The sequence below is a fragment of the Marmota flaviventris genome, chromosome 4 (genome assembly GCF_047511675.1).
Source record: "Marmota flaviventris isolate mMarFla1 chromosome 4, mMarFla1.hap1, whole genome shotgun sequence".
In the NCBI taxonomy this organism is placed as follows: Eukaryota; Metazoa; Chordata; class Mammalia; order Rodentia; family Sciuridae; genus Marmota; species Marmota flaviventris.
The window spans coordinates 10,512,452-10,536,068 of NC_092501.1; the positions used below are offsets into that span (position 1 = coordinate 10,512,452).

The 23,617-nt window shown below is 48.6% G+C and overlaps 1 protein-coding gene across 1 annotated transcript in view; it reads right to left on the reverse strand.

Moving 5' to 3' along the window:
- The window catches only part of Plpp4 (phospholipid phosphatase 4), a 71,484-nt gene extending 59,230 nt beyond the window's left edge, over positions 1-12,254 (reverse strand). The window contains exons 1-2 of the mRNA XM_027930261.2: positions 12,204-12,254; positions 4,335-4,425 (exon numbers count right to left, since the gene is read on the reverse strand). Coding sequence (XP_027786062.2) covers positions 4,335-4,425; positions 12,204-12,209 — 97 coding nt within the window. The 5' untranslated portion in view covers positions 12,210-12,254. The remainder of the gene's footprint in view (positions 1-4,334; positions 4,426-12,203) is intronic.
- Between the last annotated feature and the right edge of the window lie 11,363 nt (positions 12,255-23,617).

The following is a 23,617-nucleotide window of genomic DNA, read 5'->3' on the forward strand; positions in this document are numbered from 1 at the left end:
AAATTCCAAGTGAATATGACATGAAATTTATCTCTCCTCCTTGACTTGAAAATTTCAACATCACAGAGGAGTCCATCTATCATTTTCTGGCCTGATATAAACAGATTTAATACTACAGCATGTAGAATTTCTTTTACTAGTTGCAAGATACATAACTTTTTATTTCCTCCCGGCAACCTTCTCAGGCATAATTCTAACCAGAGCACTTGCTGGAATCTAGCTGCAGAACAGGACATCCCACCAGGCCACTATCTCATTGTTGACCCATCACTCCTGACAGCCACCCATTTGTTATCAAACAAGTCACTGTTTCTGAGGAGTTTTTCCAAGCACCTCGCTGGCTTTTGAGAAGGTTTGTCCAGGTGGTGGTTTTTGCCATCTGGAACAGGAAGAACTTCTGGAGTACATTATTTTAAAGTATACAGCACAGGGCCCTCCTCCAAGCTGCTTGGAAAGACTTTACTGGATGAAATACAGATCATCCAAAGGGTGCCAGTGACATGAGTCACGGTGCTTTCCCTGCAAAATCCTCACCCCTCCCTCTGTGGTTCATCAAGAGTGAACAAAAGGCAAAGTCATCCCCATCAATGTGGCGGAAGGTCAAAGGCCTTGCATAAGCAATAAAAGCTTAGCGATGCCCTGTTCCATGGCTCTGTTGAACAACAAAGCACGCGAGCTACCATTTACCTCTGGCCAATAGTAACTGTTCAGTTCTCGCTGAGATTTATGTAACAGAGCAGTGGAGAGGCATTTTCGGGAAGGAGCTGCCTAGAGCAATTTGGACCATCGAGGGAGACAAATGTGTTGTTTTGCAAGCAGAAAGTACTGTGGGATGGTCGAGATGGTCACCGAGGGCATAGGCCACCCAGATGGGGACAAAACTACCTGCTCTTAATGAGTCATAGGAAGCAGAGAGAATGGTAGGGATAAATTGAATTGAACACCTTTGTCAAGTGGAAACGAATCACTGAAGTGGGAGGGGAAACACCTGCCATGTCTGAGCTCGGTGGCAAAGGAGGATGGGCCAGGGTTGGAGGGCAGAGCGCGAGGCAGCACCGTGGCCCTGCCGCCAACACGCCAAGCATGCAGCTGAGGGGGTGCGTGAACTGCATCTGAGCAGGGGAAGATCTATGGACAGCACTCTGTACACACAGACCCCTCCTTCCTAAAATTCTGGCTTCTCTTCCATCTCACAAGCTCAGAGCACTGCTGAGAGGGCCCTTTTGCAAAGGAGAGAAAACTCTCTGGGCTCTCTTGGTTGTATTTTTTTCCCAGAACCATGGTCATTAATAGGCTATGAGAGAGCAGGGCAAGACTGTGGTCTCTCCCCTGCTCGGGCTGACTGGCAGGCTCCCTGCTGCTCTCCCAGGGGGCTCAGCTCACACGTATGTCCTGGCCAGAGGTTGGCCTTAGCACAGATAAACCCTTTGGAAGCAAGCATCACTAACTGATCTCCCATCGCCCCTCATAAATCTTGGTGAACTTCATACACAGCTACATTGATCCATCACACTGCATACCCCCAACCTATGAGCCTGGTGGGCTTACCCCAGCACAGGGCAGTTCTTCAAAAACTTTGAAGTAGCTGAGCTAGAAAATATATGGATGTGATCAAACCACCAGCAGCTGGCAGCCTCACTTCTACCCGACTCCTAAAGAAGCCCAGACGGGAACCTGGAGTCATGGTGCTTGGTGTGGAGGCTCCACGGACCTGATGGATATTTTCATGTGAACAGCACACCCTCAAGGACCAACACAGGGACCCCTCCTGATACCAGAGGCTGCCATGGGCTGGACAAGCAGGGAAGTGAATGGCCCCCTCAGGAGTGCTTGTGGATTGACAATGACCCAGTGGGCCTGGCTTCTACGGCTTCTCCCAGCAACGTAAGTTTAACAGAAAACTCAGAAAGACAAACCAGACTATGTCTGATAAAGAAATTTAAAGCGACATGGCCTGGGAATTGGCTTGCTGGAACCCAGATTGAAGGCACCACTGGTTGTAAGCATTAGAGAGGATTAGGGCGCCTGTGTTGTTTATTTTGTTGTAGGAAATTCGGACCTCAGTCCTTCTGCAACACGCTCTCTATTATGCAGATGGGTTGCTCTGCAGCCCAATGCCTGAAAGCCCAAGGCTGCATGGGGAAACCTCACTGTTCTCCTCTGGCCCAGATGCACAGATGGGGCCAGTGTGCACAGGCAGATCAGGAAAACTTGGCACCTGGGTTTGGAAGTCTAAGTCTTCCCAGGACACCTGAGTAAGGAAGGGACCTGAGCACTACACCACCTCACTGAGGAAGTCCTGAATTCCAGACATTAGAAAACACCCTTTTCTGTCCTTAGTGTTTCAAGTTTACTCCCTCACCCGCTACTTCCAGCCTCCCTCCCTAAGAACAGAGGTTGTTTTGAAACTCTGCGCACAATGAAGGCTCTTCATCATTTTTACAGAGCAGGTTTTCATTTATTTAGGCAAACAGAACATTCAACAATTCCACCTTCCCAGTTAACACATAGGAGACAGACTCTGGTGTTCAATTTTGAAATGTCACCATAAGGAAGATTTAGCTGAGAATGAAAGTGTCTACAGAAGGTAACCATGAGCTACTTACTGCCATCACAACGGCCCAACTCCAAAAGCCAGCTGTAAATTGTAACCACAATCATGAAAGACAGTTCTTACCCATCATCGTTTATCTGTGGATCTGACCCATCATCGTTTATCTGTGGATCTGAGCCAGGGGAGCAACTAAAGACTGAAGTGAAGGGCTTCCAGGCCAACTAGATGGCTCCTGGTGGGATGTTTGGGGACCAGGATGCTAGAGCCATGTGTGGGAGGCCCCTGTGCTTGTGTTGGAGAAACTGACTTTTCTGCCACCTCAGTCAAAAGGACCAAGACCGTGTGACCCAACCCAACCCAACCCACAGATGCAGCCTGGGGACACAAAGCTGACCTGTGGGAGGACAACTCCAGGCTGGACTTTATGTCCAGGCTGAAGAAATGAGCTGAGTCAGAGTCCAGACCAAGAAACAGTGAAAGTCAGTGACGGGCCCTAGAGCTGAGCAGTCAGACAGACATGGGGCAGGACAGTCACCACAGGGAGCTCCAGCCTCACATGAACCAAAGGTCTGGGCAGCAGGAGGGTGAGGCCAGGAGGTCCAGACAATGGTCCTGAGCCCAGGTGGGTCTCTCCTCTTGATGCCCTAGCTCCCCACTCCAGTCCCAGTGAGATATCTTGGTTTCCCCTTCTCTTCTTATAAGTCCCGGAGATGGCTTATTCTGGCTCTGGATTTAAACCCCTAATTCATTTAAGCTAATTTGTGAGAGTAGTTATCCTATTCCTTTCAACTGGACAGGACCTAACTAAAGCCTGGTTATGTGAACAACATCTGTGCCATTGAGGGTGGAAGCCCCTTGACTGTTCTGTGCACCTTATCAAGAAAAAGGAGGACCATATTTGCTAGTTTCATTTCCCCACAACCCAACCATTAAACACATTGTTGAGTGAGAAGTTTCATTCTTCCAGGTTCACTACCTAACTAGATGGTGCGTCTGCACAAACACCAGACATAAATTTTGAGGTGAAGTTATAGGTAACTTTTATGTGAGTTATCAAAAAAAACCCAATAACCTTATTTAGCTTTCCTTGGAATCAAAAGATATGGCTATGGGTTAATTTATTCTGGTTATTAAATAAGCCAAACAATGTTGGCAGCTCTTCATCCTATCATTGATTCGGCATTTTATAACTACGAAGACTAGAAAAACATTTATCCCTAAAATGTCAAACTCTTGACATAGGCGGACATGGCTCATCCTGGGGAGCGTCTATGACAATGGTATTATAATCAATGACAAAGTTGGAGCTCTCTCCACATAGCAACCACTGCCAAAGCATCTCCCACTGTAAGTGACTGCAAGTTTCCAATTGCTATTTTATTTGACATCTGCTTTTGTCCATTTTTGCCTCAAGCCAATATTGATTTCTGAATTCCCCCAGAGTGTGGGCCTAGGAGCCACAAATGTGAGATGGCATAGCCAGTGGTGACAAAGTTTCAGGTTTCCATCTGCCTTAGCCAAGAGCTACCTTGCCTCCGTGTCTGAGTGGCCTGGAGTTCAGATGGGGACATCAGGCCCAGGTTCAGCACCAAGGACAGCGAGCATGGGCACCCTCTGGAAACCCTCCTTGGGAATGGTACATTGGCTCTTAGCCCTTAATGTTTACCTCGTCTGTTTCTCCCGGAGCTTAATACGACCAGCTGCAGCTGAGATATCTAAACTGCGACGATGCCCTTAAGCTCAGTCCCACCCCCTAAAGCAGGAACTGTGAATACCCTACCTAAGAAGGCTTCCTTAATTTCAGTCTTGTCTGTTCGCCGGATAATTTTCACCACACAAATAACGGCCAAGGGTGTGAGGAAAGAAATTGCCTGGAAGAAATAACAAATAATCCCTTGTGAAGACATCAGTTTGCTTTCAGAAGGGCCAGTTGATCATTAGTTCCAGTCAGCTTCACTTCAACTCACTAGTTGGATGCCCTGCCCGAACTCCTGACCTCAAACAAAAATGAATGAAGGATTCATTTCCAGAATTAGAGACTTGAGAAAACAAAGGTCTGATTATAGGTTATAACTGAGTTGCCATTGGTAGGAGCCACGTCGACAACATTTTAAACAGAAAGGAACCGTCTACAACTACCATGAATTATCATCACAAATGACACCCCTGTATTCTCCCCATGGCCCCCCAGCCCCGTCTCTGGGCCATATGAGAGTGTGGGACTGTCTATCCATTTATTTCCCTCTGGTTTTCTTGTTGAAACATCCATCCCTTCTCCAAAGCAGAATTTAGTCCTTTCCCATTAAGTCTCTCCTCTCCTCTCCTCCCCGCCCTCCCCACAGACACTCGGCACAAACTTACTGAACTCAGCTGCTGAGACCCCAAGAAAATCAACCTCATTGCAAAGCCTGCTGTGGGTCAGTACCAGGCCAGGTGCGCCCAGGCTGATAGCCTCTGAGTCCTCAGAATGGCCCTGTGACTATCTTCTCTGGGCTCCAGGACTAAATGATGTGCCTGGGTCCTCACAGGAGGGGAGCCGCAAGGCCGGGCTTTGGAGACCAGGTTCTCTGCCTCCCCTGTGGACTCTTCAATCCAGCTTTCCGTGATTAGTAAGTTGCTTTTAAACATTTCAACAACCAAGAAAAAGGTATTTATGTTACTTCTTGGGCTAACCATGTCAGGAGGGACTGAACTCCCCACAATCCATGACTGGCCCAGCAGTCAGTGGTACAAGGCATAGACTGGGGCACCTGTCAACCTGCACCATTCACAGTTCTGAAATATTAACCTGTGCTCTAAGGAGATATCACTCTTTGGAGAGAGGCTTCCTGATGGGACAAAGTCATGGCTGGAAGATGCTTTTTTTTTAATGAAAACAGAATTCATGAAAATGATCATGACTTTCAAAATAAGTTGAGATGCTCAACACACCACAACCAGACTGCAGAGCTGAATTACTCTGGGGACTCCTCTTGGGCACCTGTCTTCAGAGACAGTTTACCAGATGCCACAAACCCTCCTTCTTACTGCCTCCAGGTCTTTGTGCCACAAACGATATTGGCTGGTTCGATGACCCTCCTTATCAGCTATGGTGCTATGGGCTGTTTAAGCATCAAACAGACAAGTCCCAGCACCACAGGGCACGAAGGAGCACAAGGCACAGGTGCAGAAGGTGGATGCCTGAGAGATGGCTCAGAGCTGAAGCACAGAATTGGCCCTTCCCCAGGCCTACCATTCACTCAGTGATTCCGGGCCAGTTTCCACAAGTTCACACCTAAGTAGCTCCAGGGCTTGTTAATGCTGACTCCCTCAAATGACTAGTCTGGAGTCATGTCAAATGGTCCCGATGCTGGTGACTGAGAAACAGACCTCAGAGACGGGACCTGTACCTTCAGGGCCTGAGGAGCAGTAACTGGTCTGCTTTATCCACAGTCATGGTCATGGCTGAAGAAGTCCTTGTGCCCCCAAATCCAAACATCAAGCCCAGCTCCCTGCCCTTGACAACACAGATCAGTTCACACGCTCCCACTCACCGAAGAGCACTCACTCTCTAATGACCCCACCAACAAGTGCAGCTTCTACACATGAAGGGGAAGAGAATATGACAAAATGATCCTGGATAGGCAGGAAACCCCAGAATAAAACATGAGTGGGAAAGGCTTTATCCAGAGGCTCCCGAAGGCTGTCCAAAGAGGTCCCCAGCGCACACAGAAGGGCCCAGCTGGGAGGCCTCACCACCCAGGTGTGGGAGCTGGGGAGTCATCAGAGCCACCCGTGACCTCAGCTGGGGGCCCGATGGCCAAGGGGCTTTTTTTCAGTACTGCTCCCTGCTCCTAACTGGATCTCCAGACCTGCTCCCCCAATGACAGTGGACTTAATTTAAACCCATTTTCAACTTTCCTGGGTAGATTTGTTGGGGTGTTTTCCTAGAACCACCAATCAACTGCTCCCTGAGCCAGGAGGGCAGCCAGGAGGGTCCAAGGCTCCCATCTCAAGCGCTTCTCTGGTAGGCAAGGGGACACCAGCCTTCAGACAGAGTACCAGTGCCACCTGGGGCACAGCAGAAGCGCCTGCCCTGTGTGGCTGTGTGATGCGAGACCCTCCACCTCCGGACAGTATTTTTGGGCCCCACTGAGTTCCTTCTTCCTGGACAGCACAGTGCCCAAATGGGGACGGAGAGGGACATATTTGCATTCACCATTCACCCCCTTTTGACAAATGCTTTTCAACCCAGAGTTGGAATTATGAGATGAGCCCCAGAAGGGACACCCTAGGAAAAGGACATGTTCCTGGGGCACAGGCCACATAGAGGGAGGAACAGCAGGAGGGAGAGGACCAGCACCACCCTCCACCTAGCAAACCCCAGGAGAACCCTCCCAGGCCCGGCCAGCACCGCAGCCCACAGGGCAGAGGCAGAGGGACAGGGAGGTGGGGAGGGGTCGCGTTTATCTCCCCACAGGTGTGGCCATGGGGACAAAAATGGACAGGAAAAATCCTCGTGGGACTGTTCTCCCTTCTGTCAATGTATCTTGGGCTTCAGACATGACTGAAATCCCTAGGATAAGTCCAGGGTAGGACAGTGGAGTGGTCAGAGATGAGTAAACTCCAGCCAAATGTCCTGTGAGACACAGGGGCCATTTGATGGACACTCCTAGGTTAGAATACTGAAGAATAACATGGGCTGAGGACTAACTAAGAATCACGGTCTGCCTAGGCACTTCCCACAAATTTATTCACTCAATCGTCACTGCAACCCTATGCAATAGGCCCTTATTTAGTGCATTGTAAACTAAGGCACAGAGAGGTTAAATAACCTGCTGAAAGTCACACAGTTAATAAGTACTAAAATGGGATCAGTTCAAGTTCTATACTTTTTTAACCATAATGTTATAGCCATGCTCACCTTAGAAAGTAAGAAGCATTAAATAAATCACAATAAATGCCTTCTGCCCTGGTTGGAGAAGAAAGGCAAGGAGGCTTGTTTCAGGGACATGGAAGAAAATGACTGAAACATTTGCGACAGTTGTCAGGGACTAGGCGAGTGTTGCAGGCTCTCCTCTCCTGTGCGTAATCTAACTTCTCTGTTGAGGAAACATCCTCAATGTGCAGATAAAGCTCAGAGAGATGAGGGAACACACAGGGCACACAGTTGGCAGGACCAGCACCCCCTCCACTGGGCCACCAAGCTCCCAGGTAGACACCCTGAATTTTGGTGACCCCCTTTGCCCATCAGCTTCATTTCACAGATGGTGAAACTGAGGCTGCTATAGCTTATTATTGAGCAACTTTGTGTAAAGGACCAAACATTCTGCACAGCACCTGGGACTGAGATGCTCTATGGACATCACCAAGCAGGGTGCACCATGGCTGCTTCTGCATGATGCCTATTCTACAGGCCAGAAGCTGAGCCCAGACAGACGCAGGGAGGAGGCCTGCGTTCCAACTGGGCTTCAACACTGACCCATGTCCTCGAGCCAGCTGCCTAACCTGCTCGCCTCTGAGTCTCCATTTTCTCCTTTACCACAGGCCTACCATAATAACATGCAGAGCAGGGCATCACTGGTAGCATTCGAGTCACCAACAGCCACTGAGTCCTTATTATGTGGCACAACACCAAGTGAAGCCTCATGGTCTGCCCCCCCCCCACCCCATGATGCTCTATACTCCAGCAGGGACGGTTATGAAAGTCCACCTTTAAAGTGATAAAGGAAGGAAAGTGAGGCTCTGGCAAGGGGCAGGTGATTTCCCAAACCTGCAAAGCCAGTAGGAGGTGAGGCCGGGAGGTGGCCATTCTGGAGCCCACACCCACCGCCTACAGACGGCCCAGGAGAGCCGCATCCAGCAAGTGCTAATTGTTGGTTACAACTTCACTATTTCCTGGGAAACTGTGTTAACAATGACCCAAAGTACACCATTAGAGGGTACCAGGATCCTGTCTCCAGACGTGGAATCAGAGCATCTTCAGCCGCCCACCCAGGCCGCGAGATCTGGGTAGTGAGCACTTAAGTGCAGGAATGAGGTTGAGGGTGGGAAAGAGCCTAATTCTCCAGTCACTTTGCTCATACCCTAAAAGACCCATGTCCCCAGCTAGTTCCCTACCGTGTGTAGCCACCAATGAAACCACCCCAGGAAGTGCCTCTCTCCCAGAATGTGGGTCATCCCCGGTGCTGACACAGGTACCGTGCTGCCCCAGGTGCTCCCGGAAAATGAAAGAACATGGAGCAGCATGTCTGATGCGGGAAGGACTAGAGGATGCCAAAAGCCTTAACAACCAGAAGGGACCAGGGCCAGAGCAGCCCAAGGTCAGAATGTCAGCCAGAGGAGAGCCTGTGGCAGAGGGGCTTCCACGTCCAACAGCACAAGGGGCCCGGGGTGCCTGCAAATGGCATCTGACAGAGAGGGGTGCTACCAAGTGATTGCAGGGATAGAGTCAGGACAGACACCTGGAAAAGGCCCCACTGTGGGTACACAATTACCTCCCGTCACAAAGAAAAGAGCTGTCAAAGACTCTAGAGAAGAGCCCACAAATTAAACTGTCCATCAGGAGGCCAGCTTGCCTCTTTTCCTTCCGCCCTCCCCCGCACAAATCTGACTTTACTTCTGTCTTCCTTAGAAGCATCCTCTCCCAGAACAGGCACCCCGGCTCTCCAAGCAACACAGTGTCGGTGAAATCCCAAGAGCACATCCAGCAAACTGTAGCCGAAATGAAGAGATGAAGGCAAAGGGCAGGACTTGGGTGGATTTAAATTTGTGAACACCTACTACCACTTCCATTTCCTATTTGAGTCTCTCCTGCTCTTCTAAGGTTTTCCAGGGATGCTGAACCAGCTAGCCTGCGTCCAGGCCTACGCCTCCCCTAGACTGGAAACCATCCTTCTCAGCTGGGCACCCCAGCTGGGAGAATGAAGGAACTTTGGATTGTGCAGAGGGGAGAGAAGGGAGGGAAGGTGTTGTGAGGATGGGAAGGACAGTGGAACCAGACAGACATTGTCCCCCTATACACATGTATGATGACACTACTGTTGTGACTGCCCCATGTACAGCCAGAGGAATGAGAATTTGTGCTCCATTTGTGGACAATGTGTCAAAATGCATCCTACTGTCATGTATAACTAATTAGAATTTTAAAAATGTATCAGAAAGAAAAGCAACAGTAAATACCAACTGAGCTGTCCTATACCAAAAAGTAGGGGTTTCAACATGCTCTGACAAACCCCACACTCAGCAAGGGACTGTGACTGCTCTGAGCACAGCTGCCCGTGAAGGTGGCTGACTGTATGGGAACAACCAGGAAATGTCAAGTCAAGACTCAGTGCTCTGAAAAAGCATCCTCAGCCATGCCCTGGTCAGCAGGAATACCGAATCCTTGAGGAAACCTGCTCTTGGAATGGGCTCCAAGCACCCCCACCTCCCACTGAGAGAGAAAATGAGAGTTGGGAGGGGCCTGGTGACCTTATCACCAGTTACTCAGTCCCCTAACGCACTGCACGTACCTCAGTCCCCTAACCACAATGCTGTTGGTTTTCTTGTCACCCAGGACCAGCTGGCTCTTCTGAAACACAGACACACATACACACACGCCCACGCACACCCAAGCCTCCAAAGGCACTAATCACCCAATAAACAAACATCTGGGTCAGTACCAGCTGCCTTTCAAAAGTATCTTGGTTGGAAAGTTAAAAAGTTCACCTTTAGATTTAAAACATTCCAACCAAAAGTAATAAAGACCCAGGATTCTGTTTATGTATTAAATAATGAAATTTGAGCTTTCAAAAGTCTTCAGGCTATTTTAAATACCAGTGAAAATGTGTGCTCCATTAAATACCCTTCTACAAACACTGGAAGGTTTTAAAGGATCAAAGCTGACAAATGATATATTAAAATTCTTAATGAAATTCAGGAGAACAAATCTAATTTATGGAATGACAAAGTACTTTCCACCCTTGTGATGTGGGTTATTACAGTTGTATCCACTGCTTTTCTTGCACTATTATGGAATTGTACTCAATCTTATGACCAAATACATGAAATTCATCAACTACAATTAACAAAATAGAAGGCTGAACGTACTTCATAAGATTAGAGAGTGGGAATCGGCATGTGTGGCTGAAACCCTTCTGTTCTCCAAGAATCGCTGACCTAAGTCATTCTCCCTCTTCTAACATGCAAATTGCTCCAACCCGTGTGTGTCTATGGCCAGGATATTTGTGGCATTTGTATCTACCCTTCAATCCATTGTTCATAAGTCCAGGACAGAGCCACAAATTTCTCACAATATCTGTATGACCATCCCTCTTCAAATTGTGTTTCATACAAACTTCATGAAATGTAAAATCTTACCAAGAATGAGAGTAAGTGATAAATAGAAGTTTCCCCCTAATTAAGGCTATAAACTCATTGGGCACACATGGATTCCCTCATTTCTAGAATGTATAGAAGATGAGTTAGAGATGAAATGGAAAAAGTCTTAACAGTAGTACTAGTTATTTGTTCTAACCCACTCCCAACCACATGCACAAAAATCTGGTTTATTCTCCAGCAGAAAAGTAATTATTAAAAAGCAATAGCAACAATCTTTAATGTTCATGTGGTGTTATAGGCATTTGGGGGAGTTTACAGATACAAAGATCTTTCTAATCATCATGACTTCACAAGATTCTCTCCATAAAATCAGAGGGATTTCTTTTTAAATGCAGAAGCGGCCCTCATGTACTTTAAGAATGTTCTGGAACAGCCACCTCAAGAGGCCGGGACACAATGATAGGTCATCAAGAATAACCTTCAAGCCACAAGGATGCCCATCCAAAAGTTACATTACTGTTCTGTAACAAGGGGAAGTTTAAATATTTCCTCTGCTACAGAGAGGTTTGATGGCAACTCTCCAGGGGTTAATTAGCATCAGCAAGGAGTCCTGGACACTCTGCTCCCGACCTACAGGGCAACCTCCTGGCACAGACCTGAGCTCCAGAGCCGCTCCTTGGACCTGGCGCTGCTGCTCACTGGCTGTGGGACTCCAGGCAAGTTCCTTCTGCACTTGCAACATGTGGACAGTGGGGACACCTTCCTCACTGAGATGGGATGGAACCAAGGGAAATTATCCTTCCTTAACCTCTCAGCAAAGGGTCTGGTGTGCAGGAAATGAAGAGTAAACAGTTGATACTGCCACACACAGGGAGGAGGTGAAAACAATTGTAGTATATCCCCAGCTATTGGGTTGCTTGCGCATTTATTCTAGAAGGAAAGAGACACAAGAAACTTTCTGAGGTTAAGCCATATGGTAGCCTTACCAGCAGGTGACCAGCTGAAACCAGAAAAGCTACTAGGGCAACTGGCACCCAAGTTTGGAAAAATCAAGGCTTATCCTGACAGGAGAGGGAACAGAAAATTCTTATCACTGGCTTCTAGTGTTGACATAGCCCAGGGAAGTGAATCCCTTCTCCTTCCAGAGTGTTGGGTAATTACTACTGCTGATGTCACCGAGCAGCACCACTATGATCTGGGAGTGAATTTTTATTTGATGGCTTGCTCTCCTCACTACTCCAAGCTGCTCACCATCTTCAGCAGGGGTTAGAAGACCACAGATGAAAGCCCATTTGGTTCATCTTCCTTGGGAAAGGGGTCAAATCGGCCATGAAAACATGGTACTTACAAACATGAGGCGAGTAGGTATGTTGTCTGATTGCACCAGAGGATTTTTATAGAGCCAAATCTCTTCCGGCTGGATGACTCTCTGGAATGGGTCCAAAAACTCTGTAAAACTGAAACAAAACAAAGAAAAGTACATGAAAGCTGAGCATTCCGCAGCTGCCAGTAGAACCCCGAGGTGGCTACGCCTGCATGCCCTGGGAAGGATCTAGTCTTTAGGGGAAGGGAGAATAGGTGGCCCCCATGACGGTTCTCAGCCAGTTCCAACAGGGGAAAGTCAAAGAAGTCTCTGAGATGGTGGAATCTTCCGTTGCCATCTGCCATCAAGGACCGACTCCACAAGTAAGGAACAGTCAAGACTCTTAAGAACCCGGGATTCCAACGCAGGCTGAAGTTCAAAGGTGGTGGCTTAGATGGGAGCCAGCCAGACCAGCAGCAGAGGCTCAGGGGCTAAAATGGGCTTGAGTTGGAACAAAAGAGAGGAAGCACCTGGTTCAACTGGGTCAGGTGTGCCCACTTCAATCCCATTACAGTACCCAGATGGCACCACGCTGCCACCACACCACCACTAGGGGGCAGAGCCAGGATGAAAACCTTCCAAGAGAAGATGGTGGACTGGGACAGGAGAAACCAGAGAAGAGGAAAGGCAGGAAGGGAAAGGGAACGGCAGTATTCTGGTTCTGCTGACATGACAGCTTTCCGCATCCTATTTGCTCCCCTCTTCTTCCTCCAGAACCCATTCACGCCCTGAGAACCCACAGCACTTGGCGCCCATGCTGCGCCTTCACTGGGTGGGCAACGGTCAGCAGTCACAGTCAGTGGGGGGAGCGGGGGAAGAGGCTGAAAGAGTTCGCTTCTTAGGATCTCACCTCCCGGGCCTCCAGCTCAATCCTTACCTGACAGTATCCATCAGTGTGGCTCCAGACAGCTGGAGAGGGCCACGGGGCCAGGAGAACTTAAGGCTTTGAGTGACAGGTAAGCCAATGAGAAATTCAGAAGATGGGATTAAAAATCGGACTGAAAGTGGTGGCCCTGGCAGTGGAGAGGGTGGGACTTGGAGCACAGAAGGAAGGTGAGGATGGCCCAGGGGTCATGGCAGCTGTCCTGGCAGGAGATGCCTGCGACAAGAGAAGGGCAGTAGGGAAGGCCTCAAAGCCCATCCAAGGCTGATAATTTGGGCTTCCTAGAAAAGGGGTAGTAAGAACCAAGATGGGGGTCAGGAAAGGTGGAGGGGAGCTATCTTCTCTTCTAGGGACCATCTAGGGTGGCCACAGTCCCTTTTTGCTTATTATTTTAGCAGTAAAAGTCACAGATCCCAGAAGACCCTCAGTTGTGGGCAAACGAGGACAGAGAGACAACCTAAAGCCACCCCAGTCCCCGGCCAGAGTCTAGAGACTCACATCCTTGGTGTCAGTCTTAGACTCAAGACACTGTATGGTGTGACCTATCTGAATCTTTGGCCACACTGTGAGCTTGTAGAGGGGAGGGGCTATAGGCTCAGAGCCCACTAGGATGGTCACTGTAGAGGCTCAGACACTGCAGGGCTGGGACACTGCAGAAGGTAATACCTGCTTGGGACTCTGAATAGTGTCACTGTTGTTTTAGGCACATTTTTCACTGCTGTGATCAAATTACCTGACAAAAACAATTTTAGGGGAGGAAAAGTAGATTTGGGGCTCATGGTTTCAGAGGTCAGCGGGCTCCATTGCTCTGGCCCCAAGGTGAGGCAGAACATTATTGCAGAAGGTGTGTGGTGAAGGAAAGCAGCTCAGAACTTGGCACCAAAAAGCAGAAAGAGACTCCCCTCACCACAGTTAAATACAATGCCAAAGGTCGGCCCCCAGTGACCCACCTCCTCCAGCCACACCCCAGCTGCCTGTAGTTGAACCCTTCAGAAGACTGATGCACTGACTAGGTTAAGGCTCTCGTAACCCGATCCTTTCACATCTAAGCTTCCTTGTATTGTCTCACACATGAGCTTTTGGGGGACACTTCATATCTAAATCATAACAGTAATATTCTCAATTTGATCAGCCACACACACAGTTTTAAAAGAAACTAAAAATTCATAATGTCTGTCTTTATGTGTCTTTTCCTCCTTCCATCCTTTCCCCTTTCTTTCTACCTTCTCCTCTGTATTGTCCTAAAAACATGCATTTTTATGTAATTTCAAGAACAAAATGGTGCCCACGACAGTTCTGCTCAGCACTGTGCCTCCAGCACCTCCAACTGGCATGTAGGAGTCACCTGGTGAATATATGCCAGATCATCGAATGGGTTCTGCCAATCATCTACCAAGCCAAACCCAGAACATGGCTTCTGCAGGAGAGATTGTCACTCAGAATCTCTCCTGTGTTCACAGGACACGTCATTGGCTGGACTGTGATCACCTGAGGGCAGGTCTAGGCTGCCCATATCGTAGTGCGTGAAGATCCCTTCATTGGTAGTAACTTCTGCAGTAACTAGTAACTTCTGCAACCCCTCCATGCTTCCAGAGCACAACTTAGGGGGAAACCCTGTGTGGGCATGAGGAAGCCTGCTCTTGGCCCCCAGCCCTCCTGTTAAGCTGCTGTGTACTGCAGGGAGGGAGGGGGAGCCACTTCTGCTTATAGGATGTTTGTGTTCTCAGGTGCAACAGGGGAGGCCGGACTTAATCAGAGACCTCAAGTGCAGATGGTCAAAACTTTCTGGAGACACCCCACCCCAGACCTACAGACAGGATGAACAGGATCTGGTAATGTGGATTTTAAAACACTCCCCAGGTATCTTGATGGGCTGAGAGTCCCTAGCACTGAACTACACGACCCCAAGGCCCTGTACCTCATCTACAAAGAGAGGAGGCTTGGTGACTTAGCTGTCCTCCTTGACGACCTTTCTGGTCTCTGCAGTACAGGCTCTGGCTGTGTGGCTCCACGTGAGTCCCTTTCTTAACATCTCTGCACCCTGGTTTCCTCATCCATAAAATGGACACATCTTATGGAATGAAAACTAAATGAAAGAATAGACATGGAATACCTAACATGAACAGAAACCAGTGTTCTTGATTACCATTATCATTTTACTCTGTTCTACAGCTGTGTGTTTTTACCTGTTTTTATGATTCCATTTGATTTTGTAACAATCCATTCCCCGTTCCCAAGCGTTTTAAAAACATTTTAAATGAAATGAAATATAATGAATTTTGTTTGAAAAATGTTTTTTAAGTACCCGTGACTGACTTATAGCTCCAGCTTCCAGAAGGCTCCAGTTACTAAAGCTGCATAGCAGATAATCCCAAAATATTTTACTTTGCAAGTTAATTTGTAGACTGGGAAACGGACAGGGGTTCAGCTGAGCAGTTCCCACTCGGAATCTCTCCTGTGGTCACAGGACAAGTCATCGGATGGGCTGTGATCACCTGAGGGCAGGTCTAGGCTGCCCTTCAAGATGGCCACCCACATGGCCAGTCCTTGATGCTGGTTGTCAGCAGGGAGCCCAGCACCGACACACGTCTGTCCAGCGCAGCTATCCTGGGGTAGTCAGAATCTGCATGGTCACCAGCTTCCCCCAGAACTGGTGTCCCAAGAGAAGCAGCCCGAAGCTGAGTGGCTTTTTCTGACCTAGCCTCAGGATTTGTAGTCTCATTCCTATCACATTCTGTTAGTTAGGAGTTGAGACGTAAGTCCAGCTAGATTCAAAGCAGAAGAAATATCTCTGTCTCTTGACTATGGTGTGGCGAGAGCCCAGACAGAAAATCAAGTGGATGTGGGACATGGCCCCAGTCACCTCTGAAACACAATCTGCCACACACAGAGTGGCATTTATTATAATAGTCACATAGCCCCTGTTCTGAGGCCCCTGAGCCTGGATTGCCATTTCCTCCCCGCAGCAGGCCATGGGGCAGGGAACTGGGCACACCATGCCCTTTCCTTCCTCACCTTGTCTGTCTCCCAGGTTTTACCTTCCTCGTCTCAATTTTTCTAAAGCCTGATGTACCCAGCCTTTTGCACAACCCCTCACCCGACCCAGAGCAGCTGCTGTCAGAACACATCTATCAAGCAAATTATGTGCTCTGGGAGCAGCAGGACCAACAAAGATGGATGTCCCTTCTCCAGCCATACCCCACCCCCAGCGCCTGCCTCTGGGAATCCAGACTGCAAGGCAGCTGCTCAGAGGACCTGGGTCTTAAAGAAGCAAGTGGAGGCAAAGAGGGAGCACGGACCAATGGGACTCCCTGGAGACATTACAGGGGCTCCAAGAGAGGGTGGGTCTGGACCTGAAAACATCCTGCTGCAAGCTCTTTGGAAGTGGGTTGGAAATCAAGATGCAGAAGCCCTGCAGCCAGGGGAGGAGAGAAGGCGTGGTCTGCAGTGACGTCTTCCCCAGGCTCAGTGCACACTGAGCCTCCAACAATGGACCAGGTCAGTGGGTCCCAAGCTCCAAAGTGCCCAGGAGTTACCTGGGGTCCTGTGATTGCAAATCCAGACATGAGAAAGGCCTGGGAGCTGGTCTTCCAGGTGAGCTTCCTGCTGATGTTCTGAGGAGATGCCGTTGGTCCACTGACCAAATCCTGGGCACAAGAGGCCAGGGCGTCAGCATCACCTGGCAATCTCGGGCCCCACCCACACCTACATAATCAGAACTGCACTTGACAAGGCTCCCAGGGGTTGCACGTGCACTCCTTGGCTTGATTGAGACTCAGTGCTCCCAGAAAAGCCAGGGTTTCCCAGGTTGGGCCGTTTAAGGACCAGATTGGCCAGTTTTGTCTTATCGTCCCCTACACCTGCACCATTAGCTCTTTAGACGGAATCCCTTTGTAAATAAAACCAGGTGATTTTAGAAGAAACTCCATGTCACTCATTAATTATAAAATCAACATTCAGCTGGTTAACATTAAAATAAAACAATAGAAATTCTTCAATCCTACCTTGCAAAGCATCCTAGTCAATGCTACTCCCCACACTCCAGGGAGAAGAGTTCATGTCCAACAAGCCCTTCCCACGCAGGCTGGAAAGGATGGGTGGGATCTGGGGGGGCCACCGACTTCCTGCTCGACTTCGGTGTTAGAAAGCTCACGTCCTTGCCCAATCTGACTCACCTCAAGCCCCACTTGTGGAATGGCAGGAAACACAATTATAAAAATCAAAACTGAAAATTCGAGACACAGGAATCTGGGGCCCGTGGGTGAAGTGGAAAATGGCCGCCTGCACCAGCCGCTCCTGAGAGTGTCAGCATGTTCCTGGCCAGTGCGGTGACCAATGTCCTTGAGTTTTCAAGAAAAGGCTGAAGAAAGTATAACACTTCTTTGACCCTTGGCCAATATGTAAAAATACTTAATTCCTCTTATTTCCAATAAATACAGTGCCAAGGAAAACATCTTAACGTCCAAAAGACTCTAAACCATCAGTACACAGCCCCTTGGAGGCTCAAATCAGATCTGTTATTCTACTGTGACTGGCATGTCCCCATCTGCAGGGCCTCAGCTGGGGAGGAAGAGCTGGAGTGATCAGGTGCCTGATGCAGGTCCCTGTGCATTCAATCATGTGTCACTGGCCCAGCTGGGTGGCACAGTATGTTTGGGAGTCGGTCTGACTTCTACACCCTCATCAGAAGGAACAGCCTTGTGCCAGGAGGAGCAAATCTAACATGTCATGCATTAATCATTTAAAAGGAGAAAAATGCTATTTTATGAGTTTGCACAGGTGTAAGAGCAACATTATCTTCACAGTTATCAATAAACGCAAATTCAGGGGCTGAGGTTGTGGCTCAACGGTAGAGCGCCAGCCTAGCATGTTCACACATGGCCCTGGGTTCAATCCTCAACACCACATAAAAACAAATAAATAAAGGTATTGTGTCCAATGACAACTAAAAAATAAATATTCTTAAAAATAAATAAATAAATAAACCCCAATTCAGCAGCCAGTGCCAGTCTAACCCCCAGATCACAGACTTCTTCCCTCCTTATAAGCACTCAGGAGATGTGACCTGCTGCTGGCAATGTTCCACTTCGGGGGAATTCAAACTACATATGCAATGTCTAAAGTGTGTAAGTCAAATGTCTGTGTGGAAACCGTGGAGTTGCTACTAAACTAGACACATGATCTTCTTTCATGAAAACCACAATGGTCCAAAGTCGAGTACCTTGTTGGGTTTTTGTAGAATTCATGCTTCGTTTGTTTGCTGTCAGAGTCAAATAATTATCTTAATCTACTCATGTCTTAAATGGCACAGTGGGGACAGTATTGCTTGTGTTCTCCTTGGTTATCTCATGATACAGATTGAAGAACTTGGAAAATACACATAATGAAAGTTCAAAGACATAATTCTAATTTTATATAAGCAACTCTCTTTTTAATTCACTCACAGTTCAAGCATGGTATAGATGCTTAAATCCTCCTTAGCTGCATCTCATAATACAACATACACAAACTTATACATACACACAGCATGCACAAACATACAACATGGCATGCACCTTAAGCCCAAATTTAAGCAGGCAGAAGGCAGGAAAAGCCTGGGGTATTTTAAGATGCAGGGAGAATCCTCTAAAATTAACTGGAATGGAAAAGAGGCAAAGGAGAATCAGATGCTGACAAAGAATGAGAGGGAGGCAGAGCTGAAGTAGGCGGACGTCAAAGCAAAACAGCAGAAAACTAAGCACCTCTTCCCTTGCGCAGACCTAGGTGCTGGGTTACTCTCTCCTGTCAATCATGAGCTCACCGCCTGCCTCCCCTCCTGGTCACCTGAATCTTTACCTACAAGCAGCAGATGCAAATCCAGGCACCAGTGGGAAAACACCAGGCTCTTTACCTGCCTGGCATAAGCAAGAGCACAGCTCTGCCCCGGAGGACCCTAGGCTCCAGGGGGAGCAGCATCTAGACTCTCACCAGATAAGCACTCCACTTACACTCACATGTGTACACCCAGGCACGCACACACACACTGACATCCACAAGTGCACACCCAGGTACATACCCACACACTCAATGCCACGCTCCCTGGGGTCAGTTGCATTTCCAGAGCAGCCTCAGGGATTTATCTAGCCACATAGGCAGAAAGGGCACAGTTGGGGACAGACAGTGAACTATCATCTTTGTCAATTGCTTATTTGCTCAAACAATATTCACTGTGTGTATATGAGATGTCAGTTACCATCCTACGACACTGAGTGAAACTACAACCCTCACTCTGGGAGGACTAGAGTTGGGGTGAGCCTTCAGTTATAGGCTTTAGAAGGTCGTCCACACAAGAGACTGCCAACACTGTGCTTTGAGATGTCTGGTCTGCTGTGCCTCAGTAGTTGAACCTATAAAATGGCCCACCCAGAGCTGCTGGTGAGGACCCTGGTCCTCTAGGGAGGTTTCCGCCTATGTATCCACCACTGTCACATGCTGAATATGGCAACAGATTCAGCCCAAAGTTGGGAACCCAGAAGAATGACCAATCACCCTAGCAAGAATAGCAAGTCTCTGCTCAAGGACAGTGATGCCACTGTCACCCAGCACTTGTTCTGACTCAGGAAGTGAAGTTCTCAAAGCCCCAGTTTCCCTGCCACCCTCTAAAAGGTTCTGTGGATCTGCCAATGACCCTTAGCCCTCCTTCCTTGACAACAGGCTTCTGTCAAGATTGGCGACTCTCCAGGGGGCCAGAAGCCGCGTGCTACCATCCTCTCCATCCCTTCCCAGCCACGAGTCTCATAGATTATACAGAAATATAAACTAACCAAGATCATTAGACTTGGTTCAAATCCATGCTTGGGCATTTGCCAGCAGGACAGCTTAAGAAAAGTCACTTCTGCTCTCTAGTCTGCATACGCCCCTGCCCCCAGGATGACCACAACAACACTCATCATTTGGCCATTTTATGAGCAAACAATGGCCCAGAAAATTACTTCCAACTCTTGAGCTCTAAAGAAAAAACAAAACAAAATAAACAAAAAGCCTTCCAAGGGAGGGCGACAGGAAAGCTTCTCCCAGCTGCTCTCTTCACTTCTCCTCCCCAGCCAGCCTCCCCAGGAAAGAGGAGAACGCTCACAAGCGGCAGGATGTGATCAGCAGCAGCACAGGACTGGAAGCCAGGGGTGGGGTGTACTGAATTTTTTACTGGTCCTGGGAACTGGGGGTGGGATGCAGTTATAGAAAGAACGTACTGGTGACTCTTCTGTGGGCCAGTGACCCATCACCTGCCCCTGGTCAGGACTGCAGCTGGTGATCCCCAAACACAAAGTGACAACTAGAGAACAACCATAACTAGCTGTCACGATTGGAGCCACCTGGGCCAACCTCTTCACTCAATGCTTTTCAACGTGGCTTGTTTTTTTTTATTAATCTTCACATAACCTGCTGAGGCAGGAAGTGCCAATCTTCCCATCTTAGAAAGGAGGGCACTGAGACCACGAGGCGTGGGGTGCCCTGCCTGAGCCACCCAGCGCGACGCCTCACAGTGCCCACCATTCCTCAAAGCCTATGCTGAAACTGGAGGAGGTCAAGGTCACTCAGTGGCATCAGCAATTACTTTAAAAAGAGACAAACTTCCACAACTACAGACAGAGACATGTGGCCTCACTCAGGCGTGGCACCCAGTTGATCCCTATTATCAGCCGGAAAACAATTGCCATCAGATTTATGCAGAGATCAGTTTGAGGTTTGATGGGAAGGAGGGGAGGAGAGAAAAGAAGTGCTGGGAGGGAAGTGGAAAGAGAAAAGACCCAAGAAGTTGTTCCCACTGACACCCTCCTACCTGTCACTCAAGCGGCCCCTTCCATTTTCAGCAGCTGATTTAATAGAACAATCCACCCTCACCTGGAGAAGGGAGACTGCATACCTGGGCCCTGCCGGCACCAGAGAAGGAACAGCCCAGGGACTCCCACCCCATGGGGGTGTCTCTTTCACTCTGAGATCAGCCTCCCAAAAGAAACAAGGCTGACGCTTCACACAAGTAAGTGCCCACCAAGGCAGAGCCTGGACCCTGTCCCGTCTCCTCTCTTTCAAAGGTGGGGCCCAGCTTTGGGGCAGCTGGCCAGGCTGGGTTTCCATTCATCCCTTACCAGCCACATCACCTCTCAGGCCTGTTGCTTCATCTGTAAAGCAGTGCTGATAACAGCACCCACCAGGCAGGGTTGGTGTGCATATTAACCAAGGTAGCTTATGGCCAGGGCTCAGAGGGGCATTAATATGGGCAGCGAAAAGCCTAAAATTAAGTCCCACCTTGAAATCTGAAACCAGAAGGGCTTCACATGTCCTAACCACAAGTTCCTCTGGGGAACAGCATCCCCTAGCCAAACAGCCTTTCCTACTGAGGGGACCAGCCACAGTTCTTGCATGTCCCTGAAGAGTGGATTTCAGTTCATGCCGACCCACATGATTATCCATACAAGCCAATCATACCCTCCTGCGGGAACCAGAGAGTACCCCAGGCTCTTGATACCGCAAAGCCTGCCTCCCACAGCCCCTGATTGTGCCTATGTGTCCTTGAATGTCATGCAGGGTCCTCCTTGGGGCTGTCAGTGTACATAGCAAACAAACTGCTGTTGACCTCATCTGTCCAGCATTGGGTGCTGCCTACGGCATCCCAGAACTCCGGGAATCCCTCCTCCACACCAGGGTGAACAGGATGCAATTTGGAGATATACCCCCACCGCAATACTCTCCTGAACATGCCACGGTGGGATGGCTTGAGTGGCATGACACTGGTGGGATGTGTGAGCCAAGTCTGGAGATGTCTGTCTGTCCAGCTCTCAGCGCCAGAAATCAAAATGACTGGAGAGAGAAGCTGAGGAACAGGCTGCCTGGATGAAACAAAGCCGCCAACTCAAAAGACCCTCCTGCTCATCCCAGCTCTTCAGCTTTTAGGAAAAGGGCACCAACATGCATTCTCTACCTTCTCCAGGCCCGTGACCCTCCTTCTGTGCCAACAGAGGGACCTGAAGTACATACGGGGCACCCCATGAAGCATTCCTTCTAAGCATGTATCCATCCAGCCTTGGGCCCAAGGGTGACAGAGGAACAAATAAAAATGTCCTCAAGGATTGATCAGGTAAACCCAAGGAAGAAAGGTAAAAGGAAGGTTACAGATTTCAAAAGTCTGAACAGATAAAAACAACCAAATGCAGCATGTGTGCTTTGACTGGGTCCTGGAAAAATGAAGGAAAAAAAAACAATCAAAAACTATAATAATAAAACTCTGAGGACTGAGAGGAACTGGAGACTGAAGAATGAACCGTATCAGATGAGAGCAGGAAGGACGACTCACTCCCTGGCGCAGTGAGGACACGGGTGTGTAGACCCTGTCTTCTGTTTAGAAGCAGCTGAATCTGGAGGATTCACGATCACGGTGTGCCATCGACATAATTTCAAATAATTCAGAAAAATATATATGTAAGCCTACAAATAGAGGTAGCAAATACGATAAAAAGTTGATTGCTAAGTCTAGGAGGAGCACATCGGAGATCATTCTAGGCTTCCAACCATTCTGTATATTTGAAATAGTTCAGGGTAAAATGTTGGCATAGAAAGATCCAGAAGCAGGACCTCAAAAAGAGGGGGAGAGGGACACAGAAGACAGCGATGCCGTGAAAGATCAATGGTTGGCAGCCAGAGCCCTGGAGCTGAAAAGCCTGCATTCTGCCCAGCCACTTACTAGCCATATGACCTTGGGAAAGTGGAGACATCTCTGAGCCCTGCTGCCCCCCTGTTAGTGGAGATCACAGCACCACCTGCCTCCGGGGCTGGGGCAAGGTAATGCAGAATGGACCTGCCTGGGAGTGGGGCCACACCACCCTCCATGTATGTGCCCTCCCACGGGAGCTTGTCTCTAGCAGCTGCAGCATATTTGAAACCACTGCTGCTTCACAGAAAAACAGCACATTCAAATGCACCGCAGTGGGTGCAGGCGTGAGCTGAGCCCAGCGAGCACTAACAACACGCGGGCACCGCGCGCACCTCCCCAGGCGTTCTAATGTTCAGAGCAACGATTTCCAAACTTTTCTGCAGAGGATGCCTTGCAAGTAAACAACCGAAGACAAAAAATGTGTTCATGGCCCCTCTGCCAACAGAAAACCCTGGTCCACTGACCGGACTATGCAGAGCAATTAAGCAGGGTCCAGTTGGGCTCTCATGACCTGGGGGTCACACTGCTAAATCCCCCGATGCTTGGGTAAAATGGGCAAACACCCTACTGGGAAATGGTGAGTAGTGAGGGTAATTGTCAGAACCCACCGGAGGTACTCAGCAACAGCATTAGCACTACTGATCACTGAAGAGTTCCCCCCAAAATAATAATAATTCCTAAGAAATGTGTATTCCAAATAAGGTGTTCATTACTTGGATCCAAATTTTAAAAACTGTTAATATTAGGTGTTATAAAGATTATCTGAGGTGTTGTCTTTGTTGTTTGGTTGACTGTGTTTTTGTTTTTTTTAAATGCTGCTTACAGTTA